This window comes from Pseudonaja textilis, chromosome 6 (assembly GCF_049901715.1).
Source record: "Pseudonaja textilis isolate UNSWEBS1 chromosome 6, rPseTex1.2, whole genome shotgun sequence".
NCBI lineage: Eukaryota > Metazoa > Chordata > Lepidosauria > Squamata > Elapidae > Pseudonaja > Pseudonaja textilis.
In genome coordinates, this window is record NC_141995.1 from 1,294,530 (window position 1) to 1,311,670 (window position 17,141).

Consider the following 17,141-nt stretch of genomic DNA (forward strand, 5'->3'; position numbering starts at 1 on the left):
TGGACATACCTACTTCCCTCAGTTGTTCCTTGCATGGTTTATTTAGCCTCCACACCTCATGTCCTCTTTCTTGCTCTTCTCTGCTCTCTCCCTAGGCCGGGGGTCTCCCAACTTGGCAGCTTTAAGGCTTGTGGACTTCAACTCCCAGAATTCCTCCTCCACCAGTCATGTTAGCTCGGGAATTCTGGGAGCTGAAGTCCACAGGTCATACACCTGCCAGGTTCGAAGACCTTCGTTCTAGAGCCAACGTCCTTTTTGTATCGTGGGGGCCAAAATTTGACTCCGTAGTCCAACTGTGGGCTCAGGCGGTGCAGGATAAAGGGGTGCTATCACCTGGTCTTCAAATTACCCCTCTGTTGATGCAACCCAGGACTGCAATAGCCTTTTTGGCAGCTGCAGCACACGGCTGGCTGGTACGTAAGTGGTGGTCTACCTGGATCCCTAGATCCCTCTCACAGTTTCTACCGTTAAGGCCGGTCAAGGGAATAGAAGCAACACACAAATCTGCACTGCTAGCTGTTTAAGAGCCAGGGGGGCGCAGTGGTTAGAATGGAGTATTGCAGGCTAATTCTGCCGACTGTCAGGAGTTCGATTCTCAACCGGCTGAAGGTGGACTCAGCCTTCCGAGGCAGGTCAAATGAGGACCCAGATTGTGTGGTGGGGGGCAAGAGGCTGACTCTGTAAACCCCTTAGAGAGAGCTCTGAAGCACTGTGAAGCAGCACAGATAGTCCTTGACCTATAACCACAACTGAGCCGAAAATTTATGTTGCTAAGTGAAACATTTGTTAAGCAAGTTTTGCCCCATTGTGAGTTTTCTTGCCACTGTTGTTAAGTGAATCGTTCCAATTGTTAATTTAGTAACATGGCCGTTAAGCGAATCTGGCTTCCCCGCTGGCTTTGCTTGTCAGAAGGTCGCAAGAGGGGATCACGTGACCCCAAGGGAGCACTGTGACCATCATAAATATGAGCCTGAATTGACGCATCTGAACTGTGATCACGTGACGGGGGGAGGCTGCAATGGACGTAAAAAACGGTCATGGGTCACTTTTTTCAGTGCCGTTGTGACTTTGAACGGTCACTAAATGAACTGTATGTCAATTCAACAAACATTCCTATGCCTGTTTTAGTAGTTGCCATTAAAAAAAGGGGTGGGGCGGAGGAAGGATATCTGGAAGAGCGGAAGTGCAGCAGGTTGGAAGCGAAAGTCCATTCCAACTCTTCTCTTTCAAAGGTTGTGACTAAACTACCAGAGCTTTTGCCCGTGAATATGTTTAATTGGAGAACGTGATTGACGACCCCCAGCCCGTGAAGGTGCTCAATTGGAGAACCTGATTGATGACACATTGAGGGGGGAGGAAGCAGGGAAACAGGGTCACAGGGGACTGTAGACGACGTAGGCCAGAGTTGGCTTCATCCAGGGCAGGGCCAGGATGTCACCTCTAATGAATCCTTTGAGGTTTTCTGAAGTTTGGCTCCAGAATCATGATTTAATTAGGGCGATCGCTGGAATCCTGGCACTGTTGTAAGTTGAGGACTGCCTGCATGTAAGTCTAAGGGCTCTTGCTATTGCCTTTCTTTAGAGCCAAAGATCCTAGAAGCAACTGTGGAACCAACTGACTATGCCCTGAGGACAACTTAATTCAAAATAGTTTCTGCATGTTTGTTCTGTAGATAATTCAATCTCTCTTAGCCTCAGCAATATGTTAATGAAATTCATTGCATAAACGTTTTGCATACCATTGGGGAATACCCTTCACATATCATTGCCAATTAAGTACTTCTTGTTGCAGACATTATGAGAAAAGAGCTGAGTTGGTCTGGGGTGGCATAAAATCAGGACTTTGGTAGCACCTTTTCTGTGTGAAAAGCTTATGCCTTGTAATAAAATACGAGAGTCGGAAAAGGTGCTGCCACATCCCAATTCATCACTAATTAACTGTAAGCTAAACAGCACTTGAAACAAATATAACCCACGGTCCCTGACTAAAAAGACTCCAGATAACCTGCTTCTCCCTAATTACTTTTCTGGCTGATTTCGCACCTCTTTTTAATACTTCACCTCCCAAAGAGGGACGGAAGGGGGACGTTTAAAAGTTTAAAAATATTTTCTTGGAAATGCCGTATCCTAAGAAGTTGTGAGCTCGAAGGGCCGTGGGCATTGAAGAAATGTGCCACGCGTGGAAAGCCTCCACGTCTAATCTTTTTTTATTTTTTTTTATTTTTTAATAACAAAATAAACATAAACATACCACAAAAAACATAAAAATATCCTTCTTCATGAATTTACATACGGTGCATCGATTGGTTTACCACTTTTTTTGTGTGCATCCATTTCCTAGTCACTAGTATAATTATATTACATAATAGCTCATATTATCAATCAATAATTGTATAACCTAATATCATCACTAAAAAAATCGTTTATCTATAATTTTGTTAATTCATATTTTAACGAGATAACTATAGTTTACTTAATTTATTTTGCAATAAATCATAAGATCATCCCACCTCTAATCTTGAGCCAAGAGAAACGACTTAAGATTATCCTTACATCGAACAATGGGTGGTTCTCTCTTGAACTGAGACTTCTTTGAGAATTTGGAAGTAAAATCTCAGCAGGATAGCCGGTGTCCAGATGGTTTGTCTATTGGACCTCTTTGCTTGGCAGAAGGCAACCCCAGCCACTGAAGGCCCATTTCTTCTCCAGCCTCCCTTCCGGCCTCTCTGCCCTGACCCGGCCATTTCATCCGTCACTATCGACACCTACGGGAGGGACCGCGTGTTTTCCTTGCAGATGTTTCATTACCTCCTACTAGGTAACAACAGCAGTGCTGCAGCATCACCCCTCGTCCTCCTTTTCTGAACTTTTACAGAATAAGAGAATAACAGAGTTGGAAGGGACCTTGGAGGTCTTCTAGTCCAACCCCCTGCTCAAGCAGGAAACCCTAGAACATTTGAGACAAAGGGTGGTCCAGTTTCTTCTCAAAAACTTCCCGTGTTGGAGTACCCACAACTTCTGGTGGCAGGCTGTTCCACTGGTCGATTGTCCTCACTGTTAGGAAATTCCTCCTTAGATCCAGGTTGCTTCTATCCTTGGTGAGTTTCCACCCGTTGCTTCTTCTCCTGCCTTCTGGGGCTTTGGAGAATAGCTTGACTCCCTCTTCTTTGGGGCAGCCTCTGAGATATTGGAAGACTCCTATCTGGTCACCCCAGTCCTTCTTTTCACTAAACTGGACATTTGTGAAAATGTTAGGTGAATTAGGCCGCTCTGAGGAACAGTGGCACATCATGGTTTTTGAAACTTTTCAGGAAAATAAATGTAGAGATACTGGAAGAAACCACCATATTGCAATTTATGTTCGGGTCACAGTTAGCTTTTGTCTAAAAAGGCACTAAACGTCAACCGCGACTCGGTGGCACCAGGAAAACAAGCCAAAGGGACAATATGTCCCTGTTGTTCTGTCCTCTGACCAGCACGGACCTCAGTCCCCTACTCCATTGGTAGGATGCTTTCAACATGACCTTCGGAAGCGGAATGAATTACTTTTAGGGCCAGGCCGCTCGCTATGAAGCAATGCCTCTGCATAATTGATGGAAGATTTTGCTGCAGCAGATCGGTTTCCAGGGCTGAACAGGACCGCGTGGCTCCCCAAGAGACCAATGACTTTTAAAGGCAGTTCTCTGCAAACCAGGCTCACCATCTCATTAGGGGCAAGCGGGAAGTGGATGGGAAGCAAGGGGAATGATCTGTTATCCTTGAAATACTAACGGGAGCAAACCAGGAAAGCGCACGTTCAAACTAAGCCTCCCATAATTGATGCTGGGCCTTTAGGAAAGCCTCGTCCAGATGCGTCGGTGGGAAGGATTCGCTTATCTAAATCTGTTTGTCCTTAAACGGTTTGATCCAAATACAGGTAGTCCTCGACTTATAACAGTCATGGAGCCTGCCCGTCGTGATCCTAAGTTGTGCCAGGTGTAAAGCAGGTCACCAGGGGTGGGATTCTAGAGAACTGGTTGTTAGGATTCTGCGCAGTTTGGAGAACTGGCAAATTGCGCCACTGACTTGCCCTACGCCTCCCTGCCTACTCACTCCTTACCTGGCATGTACGCCATCAAACTTGCCTTCTAGTTGCTATTTTTCCTTTTTTTTTCCCTGACCATCAGCTGTTGTGCTGTGCTGGGAGATTTAGATTAGCTAAAAAGCAGGAAATCTTTAGATTTCTTGCTTTCTAGCTAATCTAAAATCAGAGCCGAACCTTCCTTAGGGCTGAAGCTTCTATTTTTTCAGTGCAGACTCAGGTAGCCGATAGCAGATAGATAGATCTCTAAGTGAAGCTGTGATTCTGCGAGCAACTCAATCTTCCTGCCTACTTTGCCTGAGTTTGGGTAAAAGTTGCTCTTTTTTATTTAAAAAAATCAATATTTACATCAATATTTATAATATTGACATACAAGCCATGACCAGCCAGTCACATGACCATCAAGCCACACCCACAAATTAGGCCACACCCACAGAACTAGTTGTTAAAAGATTTGAATCCCACCGCTGCAGGTCCCCCACATGACTGACCTGATTTTACGACCGATTTGGTTGTGGCGCTCATCAAGTGAATGCGGTGGTCATAGAGCAAATCTCTTATGCACTGTGGGGCATTTGGGGCAGAAACCCAAAGCCAATGCAGCATTTGTGGAGTGTTTGTAACACAAAACGTTTCAGAAAAGCCAGCAGGCACAAACTCCAAGCTCAGTCCATAAACTCCCTTTAAATAACACACCAATTTTGTAGTCCAAAAGGAAGCAGTCGGGATAGCTGACATAACAGAAATCCCATTCCGTCACTGGAGGTTTTTAAGAAGAGACCGGACAGTCACTTGCCTGAAAAGGTATACGTTCTCCTGCTTGATCAGGGGGCTGGACTAGAAGACCTCCAGGGTCCCTTCCAGCTCTATTCTATTCTATTCTATTCCACCAATCAGAGAGAAAAGGAAGAACGTGATAAGGTTCTGGCTTGGGAGCAATTTGATACAACCTCCTGGCCATTTCTAGCCCATTATTACAGGTGAGGCTCTCCGTTCATCAAATAAATGTTGAACGGTGACGAAACCCTCGGCTCCCACAACAAAATTCAGCACATAAAATAGCAGAAAATGCAGAGAAACCATAGAAACTGGGATCAGCCTTGAGCATCTCCTCTCGTCTTTACCGTCAACCTCGTCCTCTTCAAATATTTGCCAGGGGAAAAAAAAATACGCTTGTCTCTACAAGGCACGCAGGCGTACAGGGTAAGTCCTCCACTTATGATGATAATGGAACCTGCATACCACAGTTGCATATTGCCAAAAATGGGTGGTCCAGGTGACCAACTCAATTTTAAGACCTTTTCCCCCTTTTTTTGCAATGATTGTTAAGTGAACACCGCTGCTATTAATTATTAATTGATGGTTTGCTATGGGCTGGTTTTGCCCAAAAGCAGAAGTAATGGCCAGTTTTCTGCAAAACCATCGTAAGACACAGTTGTGTGACAGTGGGTTGCTACAAACAGCCTTAAATGTGCTGACCAAGGTTTGAGCATGTAATCATGTTACTGCAGGGGAGGCCCCTGAGTGCCAGAACTTTGCAACCAGGTGGTAGCTACATCTGGGAAAGTCCATAGTAACCTTGGAGCGATTGTCCTGAAGGTCCTTTTTCCAGGAGGCAACGGAACATTCCTTGTTTTGCTTTGAAGAGGTTTCTCTTCTTACCCAAGAAGCTTCTTTAGCTTCTTGCAGACACAGCTGGTTATTTGCATCTTTTCTAGAGAGTCGTTGAGGCCACTTGGAGGTTTATTGGTGTCCTCAGGGTGCCCTGAGTGGTGTCTGCAATTATTTTCCCCTCTGGAAATCCCTTCCTCCTCCCACACCGTCCCAAAGAGGTTCATCCCAAATTGTGTAGCTAAAAGTCGGTAGAGATCCTCCGTCTTCCAGGTCCCGGTTGCCCCAAAGGGGCTTTTTTTCAGGAGGCGACTGGACTTTGTAGTTTTTTTTCCTTTGAAGATGTTTCGCTTCTCATCCCAGAAGCTTCTCCAGTTCTGACTGGGGATCAAGAATCCTCCCATTCCCCGCCAGGCAGTCAGAGCTGCAGGACTGAGAATCGACTGGCTGCTCCGCCGGGGACTCCTGGCATCGAATCCAAGACAAGCTTCCCTCCTGGGGTCGAAGGGGCTGCCTGAACGGGAATGCAGCACATTTGCTAAAGCAGGTTTGCAGGGGGTGAAGAGGTGCCCCCAATGCAGGCAGTCCCCGACTTACAACAGTTCACTGAGTGACCGTTCAAAGTTACAACAGCACTGGGAAAAGCGACAGGATCGTGTATACGACTTTTGCAGGATCCCTGTGGTTGTGTGATCAAAATGCAGAGGCCTGGCAACTGACTCATAGTTATGACGGTTGCAGTGTCCCTGGGTCACGTGATCCCCTTTTATGACCTCCTCGCAAGCAAAGGCTATGGGGAGGCCAGATTCGCTTAACAACGGTGTCACTAACTTAACAATGGCAGTGATTCACTTAACAACTGAGGCCAGAAAGGTCATAAAATGGGCCAAAGCTCACTTAAGAAATGTCTCACTTAATGACAGAAATCTTGGGCTCTGGTGTGGTCGTAAGTCAAGGACTAACACATAAGCTGCATTCACTACCAAACGTCTGAAATGCTCCAGGAAAATCAGGAATTCCAGACGGTTCAAACGGGGACAAGAATCTGAACGGCTAACAGTCAAAACAAATTGGTGGTAGATAAGAGTACAGGTAGTCCTCAACTTATGACCACACTGGAGCCCCAAATTTATGTCATTAAGCGAGACATTTGTTAAGTGAGTTTTGCTCCATTTTACGGCTTTTCTTGCTACAGTGGTTAAGCGGATCTCTGGAGTTCAGTGGTGGCATTCAGCTGGTTCAAACCGGTTTAGATGGACCGGTAGCAAGGATTTGGCATGGGTTGCCAAACCGGTAGCAACTTCTGGCTGGCCACGCCCCCGACCGGGTCACCCAGTCGCTGCTTGCTCACTTGCCCCGCCCACCTGACCCTCACCCCGCCCAGTCGCTCCTTAAGGTATTTCTTTTTTTTTCCTCCCGACGATCAGCTGTTCTGACGATCAGCTGCGCTGGGATCCCCACTGCTGTCTTACTGCTTCGCCCAGGAGGCTTCCCAGAGGCCCCAAAATGGAGCATGGGGGGTGCTGCACGCCCCCTCCAGGCTCTGCTTTTTTTTGTTGTTTCCTTCCTGGGCCCCAGGGAAGCTTCTGGAAAGCAGAAACGTGACCCCCAGGAGGCTTGGCCCAGAAGGCCCCCCAAATGGGGGGGGTAGGGGGGTTCTGCAAAAAAAACCCATGCCCACCCAGTCAGATGGCCACACCCACCAAGCCAGGCCCACAGAACCGGTAGTAAAACAGTTTTGAATCCCACCACGGCTGGAATTGTTAAGTTTGTAGCCCGGCTGTTAAGTGGGGAGCCCTGCCCTGGGTCCAGGGGATCCCCAAATAGGCCTGCCTAGATCTCATTTCCAGCCACGCATCATTCATTCAGGCAGGAAAATTTGTTAATCCCAATTGCAAATGGTTTTGTTGCCGATGTATTTATCCCTTTGTTTACTTCCTCTTGCAGGCAGGGGCCAAACGGCAAACCAAACACACCGCCTGACACAACAAGACCCTCCGTGGCTCTGTAATTCCTCGGGGGGCTTTTATTTGGCCCCCTTCTTCGATGAAGCCTGAAGCGTTTGCTCTTCCCAGCTGTTACGCTATCAAGATCCTGGCAGGCGGCCGAATGGCTTTCCTTGCCTCCTGTGACCGAGCGCGTGGCTTGCCTCCGCCACCAGGGGGCGATCGTGCACAGCTCCCATCGCTCTGAGGAGCGCCTGCGGCAACGGAGCTCTCCTTCTGATGTGCAGGCAGTCCTCGACTTACAACGCCTCATTTGGCTTCTTCCCCATTGACGTCGTTTGTCAGAAGGTCGCAAAAGGGGATGGCGTGACCCCAGGGGAATAGGGCAACCCTCCTAACTGTGAGCCAGTTGCCAAGACTCTGAATTCGGATCACACGTCACCCGTGGGGATGCTGTAAGTGAAAAAATTACCCTAAGTCACTTGTTTTCAGTGCTGTTGTAACGGTCACGGAACTAACTGTTGTAAGTCGAGGACTGCCTGTAGAAGACATTGGCAGTTTTAATTGCTTGCTTTCTTAAAATTCAACTTGCATGCAGCGCTTAATGTGCCGAATCCATACATTTTCATTTGCAGACCTTGTTCGCACGATAAGCCGGAGATTGTTTTTATACACACAGCACCCCCAAAAAAAATCTCCTCTCAGAGATTAAGAAGGATTTGGAAACAAAATATTAAACAGAGCTTTACAACGCTCAAAAAAACCAAGCACGGTTCTTTTAAAAGTGTTGCATCTGTTTTTGAGTTCACACAAAAACTCCAAAAAGGACACAGCAGCTTTCGAAAGTTACAACCCTTGGAGCCCCTGGGCCTTCCCAAGCACCCCTCCCAAAGTATTTTGGAGGTACGAGCAGCCCTAATATAAAAGAAAAGCTTTCACTAGGCTCACTGACTGACACAATTTCATATCAGAGGTTACAAACAGAAAGAGAAACTCATAAAAAGGAAAACAGAAAAAAAAAACGGGCATATAAAAACACAAACAAGGCAGCATTAAAATAATAGGAATAGAGAGGTTACAGTGCTAACCAAGTAAGGATAAAAATGCTACTATCGGCAATTATTTACAAATTTACAAATGCACTTCCTGCCATATGAAAACAAAAACACCGACCTGTGAAAACGCTCGTCTGTTAGAAGGCTATTAAAATGTTACACTAGAAATCAGGAATCACTCAATAATTTTTGTGGCCGACCACTGAGAGGTCATAAAAAAACAGTACAAATCCAATAAAAGGCAGCAGGCTCCAATGGCCTAGAGATTATATTGTTTCCTACAACGCTGGCACATCTGATAAGTTGCTGGTCCAATATTTGTCAACCTTAGCAACTTTAAGATGTATGGAGTCCAACTCCCAGGACTGCCCAGCCAGATTTACAAACCCAGATCTAATCAATGTCATTCAGGAAAGACCATCACGTTTTCTCTCTTCAATCGAACTGCGGCCTTTATACCTTGAGAAAGTAAGCAGCAGGGGCTGCCTGCTTTGGCAGGGGAAAAAAACAAGCTGTCAAAATAGAACCATGGGAGCAGAAGGGACCTCAGAGGTCATCTAGTCCAACAGGGACTCAAGACCGGTGACGAGTTTGACCCCCCTCCCTGTGGCTCAACCTGCTCAGCTACTACATCATTCTATGACTATCGTTAAAAAAGTTGTAGAATGGAGCCAGGTCATGTGGGGATTTGCACAATGACGGCCATAACGTACGGCCAAAATTCCAGGCTCGACTGTGGCTCTTAAGCGAGAGCTGCTCCTAAGTGCCGGAAATTGCCTTCTTCCAAATGGTTTGGCTGATGCCTGTTCCAGCTAACCTTCACGGGGCGTCTCCCATCCGGACACAAATCAACCCCGGCCCTGATCAGCATCTGAGCCCAAACTCAGCCAGGTCATTCAAAGCATGTTTTAGGCACTAGGGAGGCGAGGGTCTTTCTCGACATTTTGGATAGCGCCCCACGGGGTACGTCATCCACTCTCTCCCGCAACCCACCCGGACACCCTCCTGATGTGAGGTCACCAGACTCGTTGACGGGGAGCCTTACAATTTTCAGGTGAGATAAAAGCCTCATGACGTCCGCCATGTCCGCCAGGATGAGCAAGCGAGTGACAGCAGAAAGCAGAGCGCGGGCAGCCCGGACCATCGTGCCCCGTTTGACGGAGGAACAAGGATCGTCGGCAAACTCGGTGGAAGCGATCCTCATGGTTTCACCTGGGAGAGGGTCAGAAAGAAGCGGGTTAAAGCCGGCGGTTAGAAAGACTCTCTTAAAACAAGCAGCCTGGAATTCCTCTTTCACAGCAAATTAAGAGGGGTGGTGGTGGCTGTATTTCTTATGGTGTTATTAAAGAAAAGGCCTACGGAAGCCTGTACAATTGGGCTTTGCAGATCACGGGAACATTGCTGCTACATCGGAGGTTTCACATTATGGACCCATTAAAAGCAGCCTCTAAGGATGTTCTGAACTCATAGGAAGGAGAAACGATGAAGTGCATTTTTTTCCACGCCCTGCATAGAAGCTACGAAGAGTGTGACAGGCATTATCTACATTTTGCTCTTGAAAATTTCAGAGGTGTTAAAAGCTCTACGTAAATTTGGGGAAATGCAAACTATTTTTGGGGATATACAATAGCAGCTGAAACTCACAAGAACAAGCAAGGAAGAAATCCTCGCCCTTGAAACTACATTTTAAATCGAGTAAATTGAATCTAATAATTTGAGTAGCCCACAGCACAATCCCAATCCGTCTAAGAGAGTCCCCCTCTTTTATTTTCCTCATTCTTTCCAACGTGGGCCAATCTCAAGCAGAGACCTGGAATTCCTTTTTTTTTCTTTATTGAGATTAAAATATTAAAATACAAATATGTCTATAAGGAAAATAAATTTGTACAATTCACCATCGTTCTTTGGCAGTACAAAAATCTTGGTTATATTCATACATTTTAAATATCCATACATTTTGACAGTTTCTAATTAATCACGTACATATATACAAAAAATGTTATCTTATTTTTAACCTATACGTTTCATATTCCTACTATCTATCCCTCGGTACCAATTAGGAATCCACTGGTTCCAGACCTGGAGTTCTTCATCTGTTGCCGCCTTACATCTATTCGACGTTCGGAATAATTTGGGAAGAATTTTTTTTAAAAAAAAGAACTGGTTAAATATTAAACATTCTAAAATATTAACCACGATTAATCTGCAACTTGCCAGAGGAAAATATTCTGAATTACATAACCTTCTGTGCATATATATCCTGCCTGTAAAAAGCTGGTGTTCTCCAGTGGCGACTTTGCAGATGATGAAAGGTGCAAAGTCAGGAAAGAGGCTACCAGGCGGGGCTCTTTCCAGGACCAAGGAAACAGGGTCCAAACTAGAGCACAGGATCCCGCTACTCTCACTCGAGTTGGAGGATCCCATTTAGGATGTTGAGGCCACACCCTCTGCTCAGTGAGAATCCAAAAGAAAACATCTGCAGGGAGACCTCGGATTATGACCACGTGAGCTCAAAGTTTCTGTTGTTAAGTGGTTCAGTGAGTTTTCGGCCATTTGACCACCTTTCTTGCCACAGTTGTTAAGTGAATTACTGCAGTTGCTAGTTGTTACTAACTTGTTAAGGTAGTAACATGGTTGGTAGGTAAATCTGGCTTGTCAGAAGGTCGCAAAAGGGCAGGGGCGGGATTCAAAATTTTTAACAATCGGTTCTGTGGGTGTGGCTTAGGTGGTGGGTGTGGCTTGGAGGTCATGTGACTGGGTGGGCATGGCTTGGTGGTCATGTGACTGGGTGGGCATGGCTTGGAGGTCATGTGACTGGGTGGACATGGCTTGGTGGTCATGTTATTGGCTGGGCGTGGCCAACTCAATCACATCGAGGCACGCATCTCCTCGCCTGGCCTCTCATGACAGTGGGGATGCTGCAACAGTTGTAAGTGTGAAAAATGGTCATAGGTCACTTTTTTCAGTGCCATTGTAACTTGGAATGGTCCCTCCACACAAACAAAGTACCAGCAAAGGAGGGAAAAATAACTCCAGAGGAGTTCCAGAGACAGGAAGTCTAGTCCTGCCAAGAATGTAATAAGGGTTAACGGAGAGGCAGTTCCTGTAAGCAACACCAGAATGTTTCCTTCCTGCCTTCCTTACAGGATTAGACCAGTAATTTCTTCTAACAACCGGTTCTCTGAACTGCTTAAGATGTTAACAACCGGTTCTAGCGAATAGGTGTGAACCTGTAGAATCCCACCCCTGCAAAAGGGGATATTGTGACTCTGGGGAAATGGTGTCATAAATGTGAGTCCCTTGCCAAGCGCCTGGATTTTGATCACCGACCATCGCGATGCTGCAACGATTGTAAGTGTGAAAAATAGCCATATAAGTCCCTTTTTTCAGTGGTGATGTAACTTCAAATGGTTACTAAACGAAGTGGTGTAAGTTGAGGACCACCTGTACACAGGGATTATTTTCTCCCTGTCGATCTGCCCCTAACCTGCTCCATTGGGTCTTCCAATTGTCACTGTCACTGAACATATATCCTCACCGCTCTTCTTTTCTTTCCTTCCACCCGTTCCTCCTAACACCTATTTGAAGCACCAGCAGCTGCTCGACAACACGGTGACAATCTGACACCGCCAATGGCTGGGGCAGGGAAGCAGGGATCACACCTGGAAAGCAGCCAATCGACAGGGGGCGGAGGAATCGTGGCCTGTCGAAAGGCAGCTTCCTTGTGGGGTCCCATCTTCAGGTATAATAGAAGCCGATTTTGTGAAAGGAATGTGGGAGCCTTGGAAAGAGAGGGGCCAACCTACTTCTTCTGGCTGCAGCCTCCAGAGAGAAGCTCAGCGAGTGTTGGGTCAATGGGCGGAAGGAATGTGAATAAAAGGAATTATCGGGATCTGAGCAGCACCGGGATGGCATCAGGGCGGCGTGAGGGCTAAAAGTGAGAAGCTTCAAATTCTTGCACCTGTGGGATCAAAGATTCCCCAGCCTTGTTTGGAGACGGAGGATGACGGGGGTCTCGGAAGTCTTCACCAAAGTTGGCAAAGCAGAGAAAGGCAGGGTTGTCCACATGAGAGTATAAGATATTATAGCAAGGATTGGCAGCTTTCATCCTCCTAAAGTTCTGGACCTCAGTTCCATCGCTCCAAATCAACAGGGCTAATAACAAAGGCCTGTGGGAGGTACAGGCCTGAACTTGTGGAAGGCGCATGGTTTCCTTTGGTTCCGACAGGAAGCGGACAGGAGACTCGGAGATATTATGTGCCCACCTGGAAGTTCAATCTGTTTCCCCTTGGCTGCCCTCAAACTCATTCAGGAGATGAGTAAGGTTGGAATAAAGGACTCACATTTTGTTCTTCTTGTCTGGACTACCGTAATCAGCTGACAATGGGAGAACAATTTGAGGAAAGGATTTTCCAGGTCCTTCCTTAAACTTCACATTCTATAGTACTAGGAGTTAACTCAGGGGTCAGCTGGCTGGGGAATTCTGGGAGTTGAAGTCCCCCAGGCTTAAAGTTGCCAAGGTTGGAGACCCCCCGAGTTAAATGACTCGCTGCTTAGCATTCGGAATCATGCCCCATGGATGGGACGTTCAGCCCAGGCTTTTCTCGAAAGGGCGACTGTCTGCAATCAACTGAGGATTCTGATTTTCCCGTTTGTGTGAAGACATTTATATCTTGTGTGAAAAGAACCATGAATAAAGGTTCATCTCCATGGAAATTGCTTCTACGGAATCCTTGTGGATTTTACTCCGCTAGTAACTGCCTGGGCATTGCTCATCTCTCTTTCAAGGCTATTGAGCTAGCACTGTCCGAAGGCATTTCCACGATCGTGTGACCACGTGACACCACAGAGTGCTGTTACCTTCCCACCGAAGTGGTACCCATTTATCTACTTGCATTTACATGCTTTCGAATTGCTAGGTTGGCAGGAGCCGGGGCGATGACAGGAGCTCATCCTGACTGCATGGTACCCGGGTCTCAAACCTGAGCTGCCGGCTTTCCAGCCAACGAGTTCAGCGTCTTAACCACTGAACCACCGTCCTGCCTCCAGCCAAAAACCAAAAAAAGGAAGCCTCAAATCAATGCTCTGGGAGGGTGGGGGCTACTCAAAGCCTCCAGTTCATGCTCAGCTAAATTTTCAATGAGTTCACAATTTTGGATGAACAACCAAATCAGCCGCTAGTACTAAAGGTTCGTGGTTATATCTGAAGAGAAGGCACCATGCTTCCCAGTACTTGATCAAGAGAACAACGGGGAGAAAGAGATGGATGCTCATCTCCTGCTTGTAAACTATGAGAACCCAAAAGTATGAGCTGGACTAAGACAAGCTTCCTTGATGTGAGTCATCAGAACTATTCTTACGCCTTCCGTTCTGGTCCCCATGGCACGAAAAAGATGGTGAGGTCTTAGAAAGGTTGCAGAGAAGAGCCATGAAAGTGGATAGAGAGGTCTGGAGGCTCAATCTAAAGGCTAAAGGTTGGTTTACTCTGAGGAAGTCTTCAGGAGACCTAATAGCATCTTCCGATACTTGAAGAGCTGCCACAGGGAAGAGGGTGTGGATTTACTCTCCGTAGCACCTGAGGGCAAGTCAAGAAGAAATGGGTGGAAGCTCACCAGAGGAAGATCCAACCTGAAAGTAAGGAGGAATGTCCTGACAGTGAGAAAGATTAACGAATGGAAAACTTGCCTCTGGGAGCTGTGGGTGCTCCATCAGTGGAGGTTTTCAAGCAAAGACTAGACAGCCATTTATCCGGAGTGATATAAGGATGGGCCACGGGCAGGGGGTTGGACTAGAAGACCTCCAAAGTCCCTTCCAGCCCAAGGATTCTATTTTTAATGACATTTAATGGCCAATTAATTAACGGGACAGGCTGAAACACAGCCCAAAGATTAATTATGGTCTGGATACATGGAGTTTTTTCCCCTCACCTTCAAATGTGACATTAACCATCCTACTCTTCATCCTCAAGGCCTGATATATCCGACATAGGAACAATCGCAACTGAAGAGGCGCAATCGATACATTTTGCGTCGTACTGTAACAACTGTCAAGGAGCCGGAATGAGATGCCTCTCTCTCTCAAGGAAAGAGCTTGCTTGTCCTTTTCTCTTTGAAAGCGAGGTTCCATTCACCACCGTTTCCTTTTTATGTTGCAAACAACTGTCCAACGCCAACACGCTAGAGGTCACCCCCTAGTGCAGGGGTGGGCAAACTTTTTGGCTCGGGGGCCTCATTGACTTTTAAAATTTGACAGACGGGCCGCCACCTGGGGTCGAAATGCCTGTCATTACAAGTCAAAATCAAATGAATGCAATCATTCAATCATTCACATCAAACCTTAATTCTGTACCAATCTTCGGCGGGCCGGATTAAAAAGACCAACGGGCCGGATGTGGCCCCCGGGCCGTAGTTTGCCCACCCCTGCCCTAGTGCAAAGCTCTCCAAACTTGGCCACTTTAAGACTGGTGGACTTCCACTCCCAGACTGGCTGGAGAATTCTGGAAGTTGAGGTCCACAAGTCTTAAAGTGGCCAAGTTTGGGCACCCCTGCCCGAATAGATAGCTTTTCTGGTTTTGTTTTTTTAAAGAACCTGCAAAACTTACTGCTTGCCTTAACAGTACAGATGACCAGAGCCCTTCAAACAGGGGAGAGGGATCCAACCGTGCCTGTCAGGTATAATTGCCTCCAAACGGTGCCAACACTTTATCTTTAATGAAGCCTGAGGTCCACCACTCCTTTAAATAACCGTGATTAGCAATTCTTCTGACTGTGATTCCCACTCAAAAGTTTCTAAAATTCTAAGCAGCATCATTTACTGCCCTTGAAATAATTTCCCTCTGTTTGTCTCAAGTGGCTCTTAATGCTGTATCTATTTTTTTAAAGGTGGGGGGAGAGTATTACCAGGGCTTCCTTCCCCACAACGGCCCGTAAACCGTCTGTCATGTATTCAAACGCTCATTGTGACTGACTAGCTTCAGAGTGACAAAAAACATCAATGTCACTTAAAGACTATACCGCATCCAGATTTTCCTAAGGCGATTAAATGGGTTTGGAGCCAACCCCCCGCAGCTTCGCATAAGACATGGGCCATTAAAGGTATAGATTAAATGTATAGATTTTAATCATTGCAAACTACTGCCATTAGTAGAAGAAGGATGAAAAACCTTTTTTTTTTAATCTTCTTTCAGCTATCAAAGCTTGCATACGGCACCTAGCGAATGTCACTTTGCAATAAAAAGAGATTTGTTTTTGTTTTTAATTTCCGTTTATGTCATGTGGCGAAATTTTGTTCATCGTGCAAGTTTATCCCCCTTTGGTTCTGTGTACTGTATGGTGATGATACTCTAAGATAGGTCAGCAGTAAACGAAGTACAAGGAGTATGAATGGGAGCGCCAGAAACACTATATAAATGTTTATACTAAAGGAGATGTAACTTTATGTGGTCTGGGCTTTTGAGTAACGCTTGAGTAACTCCGGCAATTACAGGGTGAGGTCCCTACAGTTTTCTCGGCAGCATTTTTGCAGATGGTTGGCCATTGCCTTTTTTTCTTAGGGCTGCGAGAAAGAGGCTGAAAAGTTACCCATCTGGAACTGAATTAACCAACATTTCATTAACTGAGACTCTGTGTATTGAGGATGATGGTTACTTGGGAAACTTTGTTCAGACGTTACAGATGTTGGAAGACATTTCCTCTGGGTTCTGGACTCAAGGACAGTGCTAGAATTCAAAAAATTTGTGCTATATCCAATCCTGAGATTTTTCTGCCTGGTAAATTATAACCAAAGCTTTTGTCTTTGTCAGGTGCAAAGAATTGGTGCCAGATAAGGATAAATGGCATTCAGGAGGGGTTGGACTTGGGGAGCTTGTGAGCATGAAACGATTCTAAGCTTCCGATGCACTTAACTCTACCACCTTCTAGCTCTCTCTTCTCCTCTCCTATATCTGGTCTCTTTTTTTCACCTCATCACATGCATTTTATAAATGTCTCATGTATAATCAAATGAATTGGATTTAATTAATAAAAGTTTTAGGATTGAAGAACCGAGTACGGCAAGAAGTAAGATGAGGATTTTTTTTAAAAGTGTTGATGGGTAAGAAATGACTGCCATTTGAGCTAGGCATCTCAGAATGAATACCTAAAAGTTAAAACATAAGAAAAACATGAGATTAAACAAGCTGAAAACCCATAAAGGCTGCTTATAATGGAGAAGTTGTTATAACCCATGAGGAAGGTCAGGTTCTCCCTTGACAGAGATGTGAGGTAAGCAGTCTCATTCCTTCAAACCTGGAATGTAATAATTGAGTCCTTAGTAAGCATACCTGAGTGACACTTTTGGTACAGATAGAAGAAATTTTAGAAGGAAGATGCAACATGAAACCTCTGCAATCAATACATCAATGTCATTTCTAACTGAATTTGTGATGATCCAGGGTCACAATAAGATGAAT

At 45.9% G+C, this 17,141-nt stretch overlaps 1 protein-coding gene across 2 annotated transcripts in view; it reads right to left on the minus strand.

The window, feature by feature from the left end:
• The window catches only part of CTNNA2 (catenin alpha 2), a 490,650-nt gene that overhangs the window by 362,367 nt on the left and 111,142 nt on the right, over window positions 1-17,141 (minus strand). For both annotated transcript variants that reach the window (XM_026718940.2, XM_026718938.2), the window contains exon 4: window positions 9,738-9,904. In XM_026718940.2, the coding sequence (XP_026574725.1) occupies window positions 9,738-9,904 (167 nt within the window). The remainder of the gene's footprint in view (window positions 1-9,737; window positions 9,905-17,141) is intronic.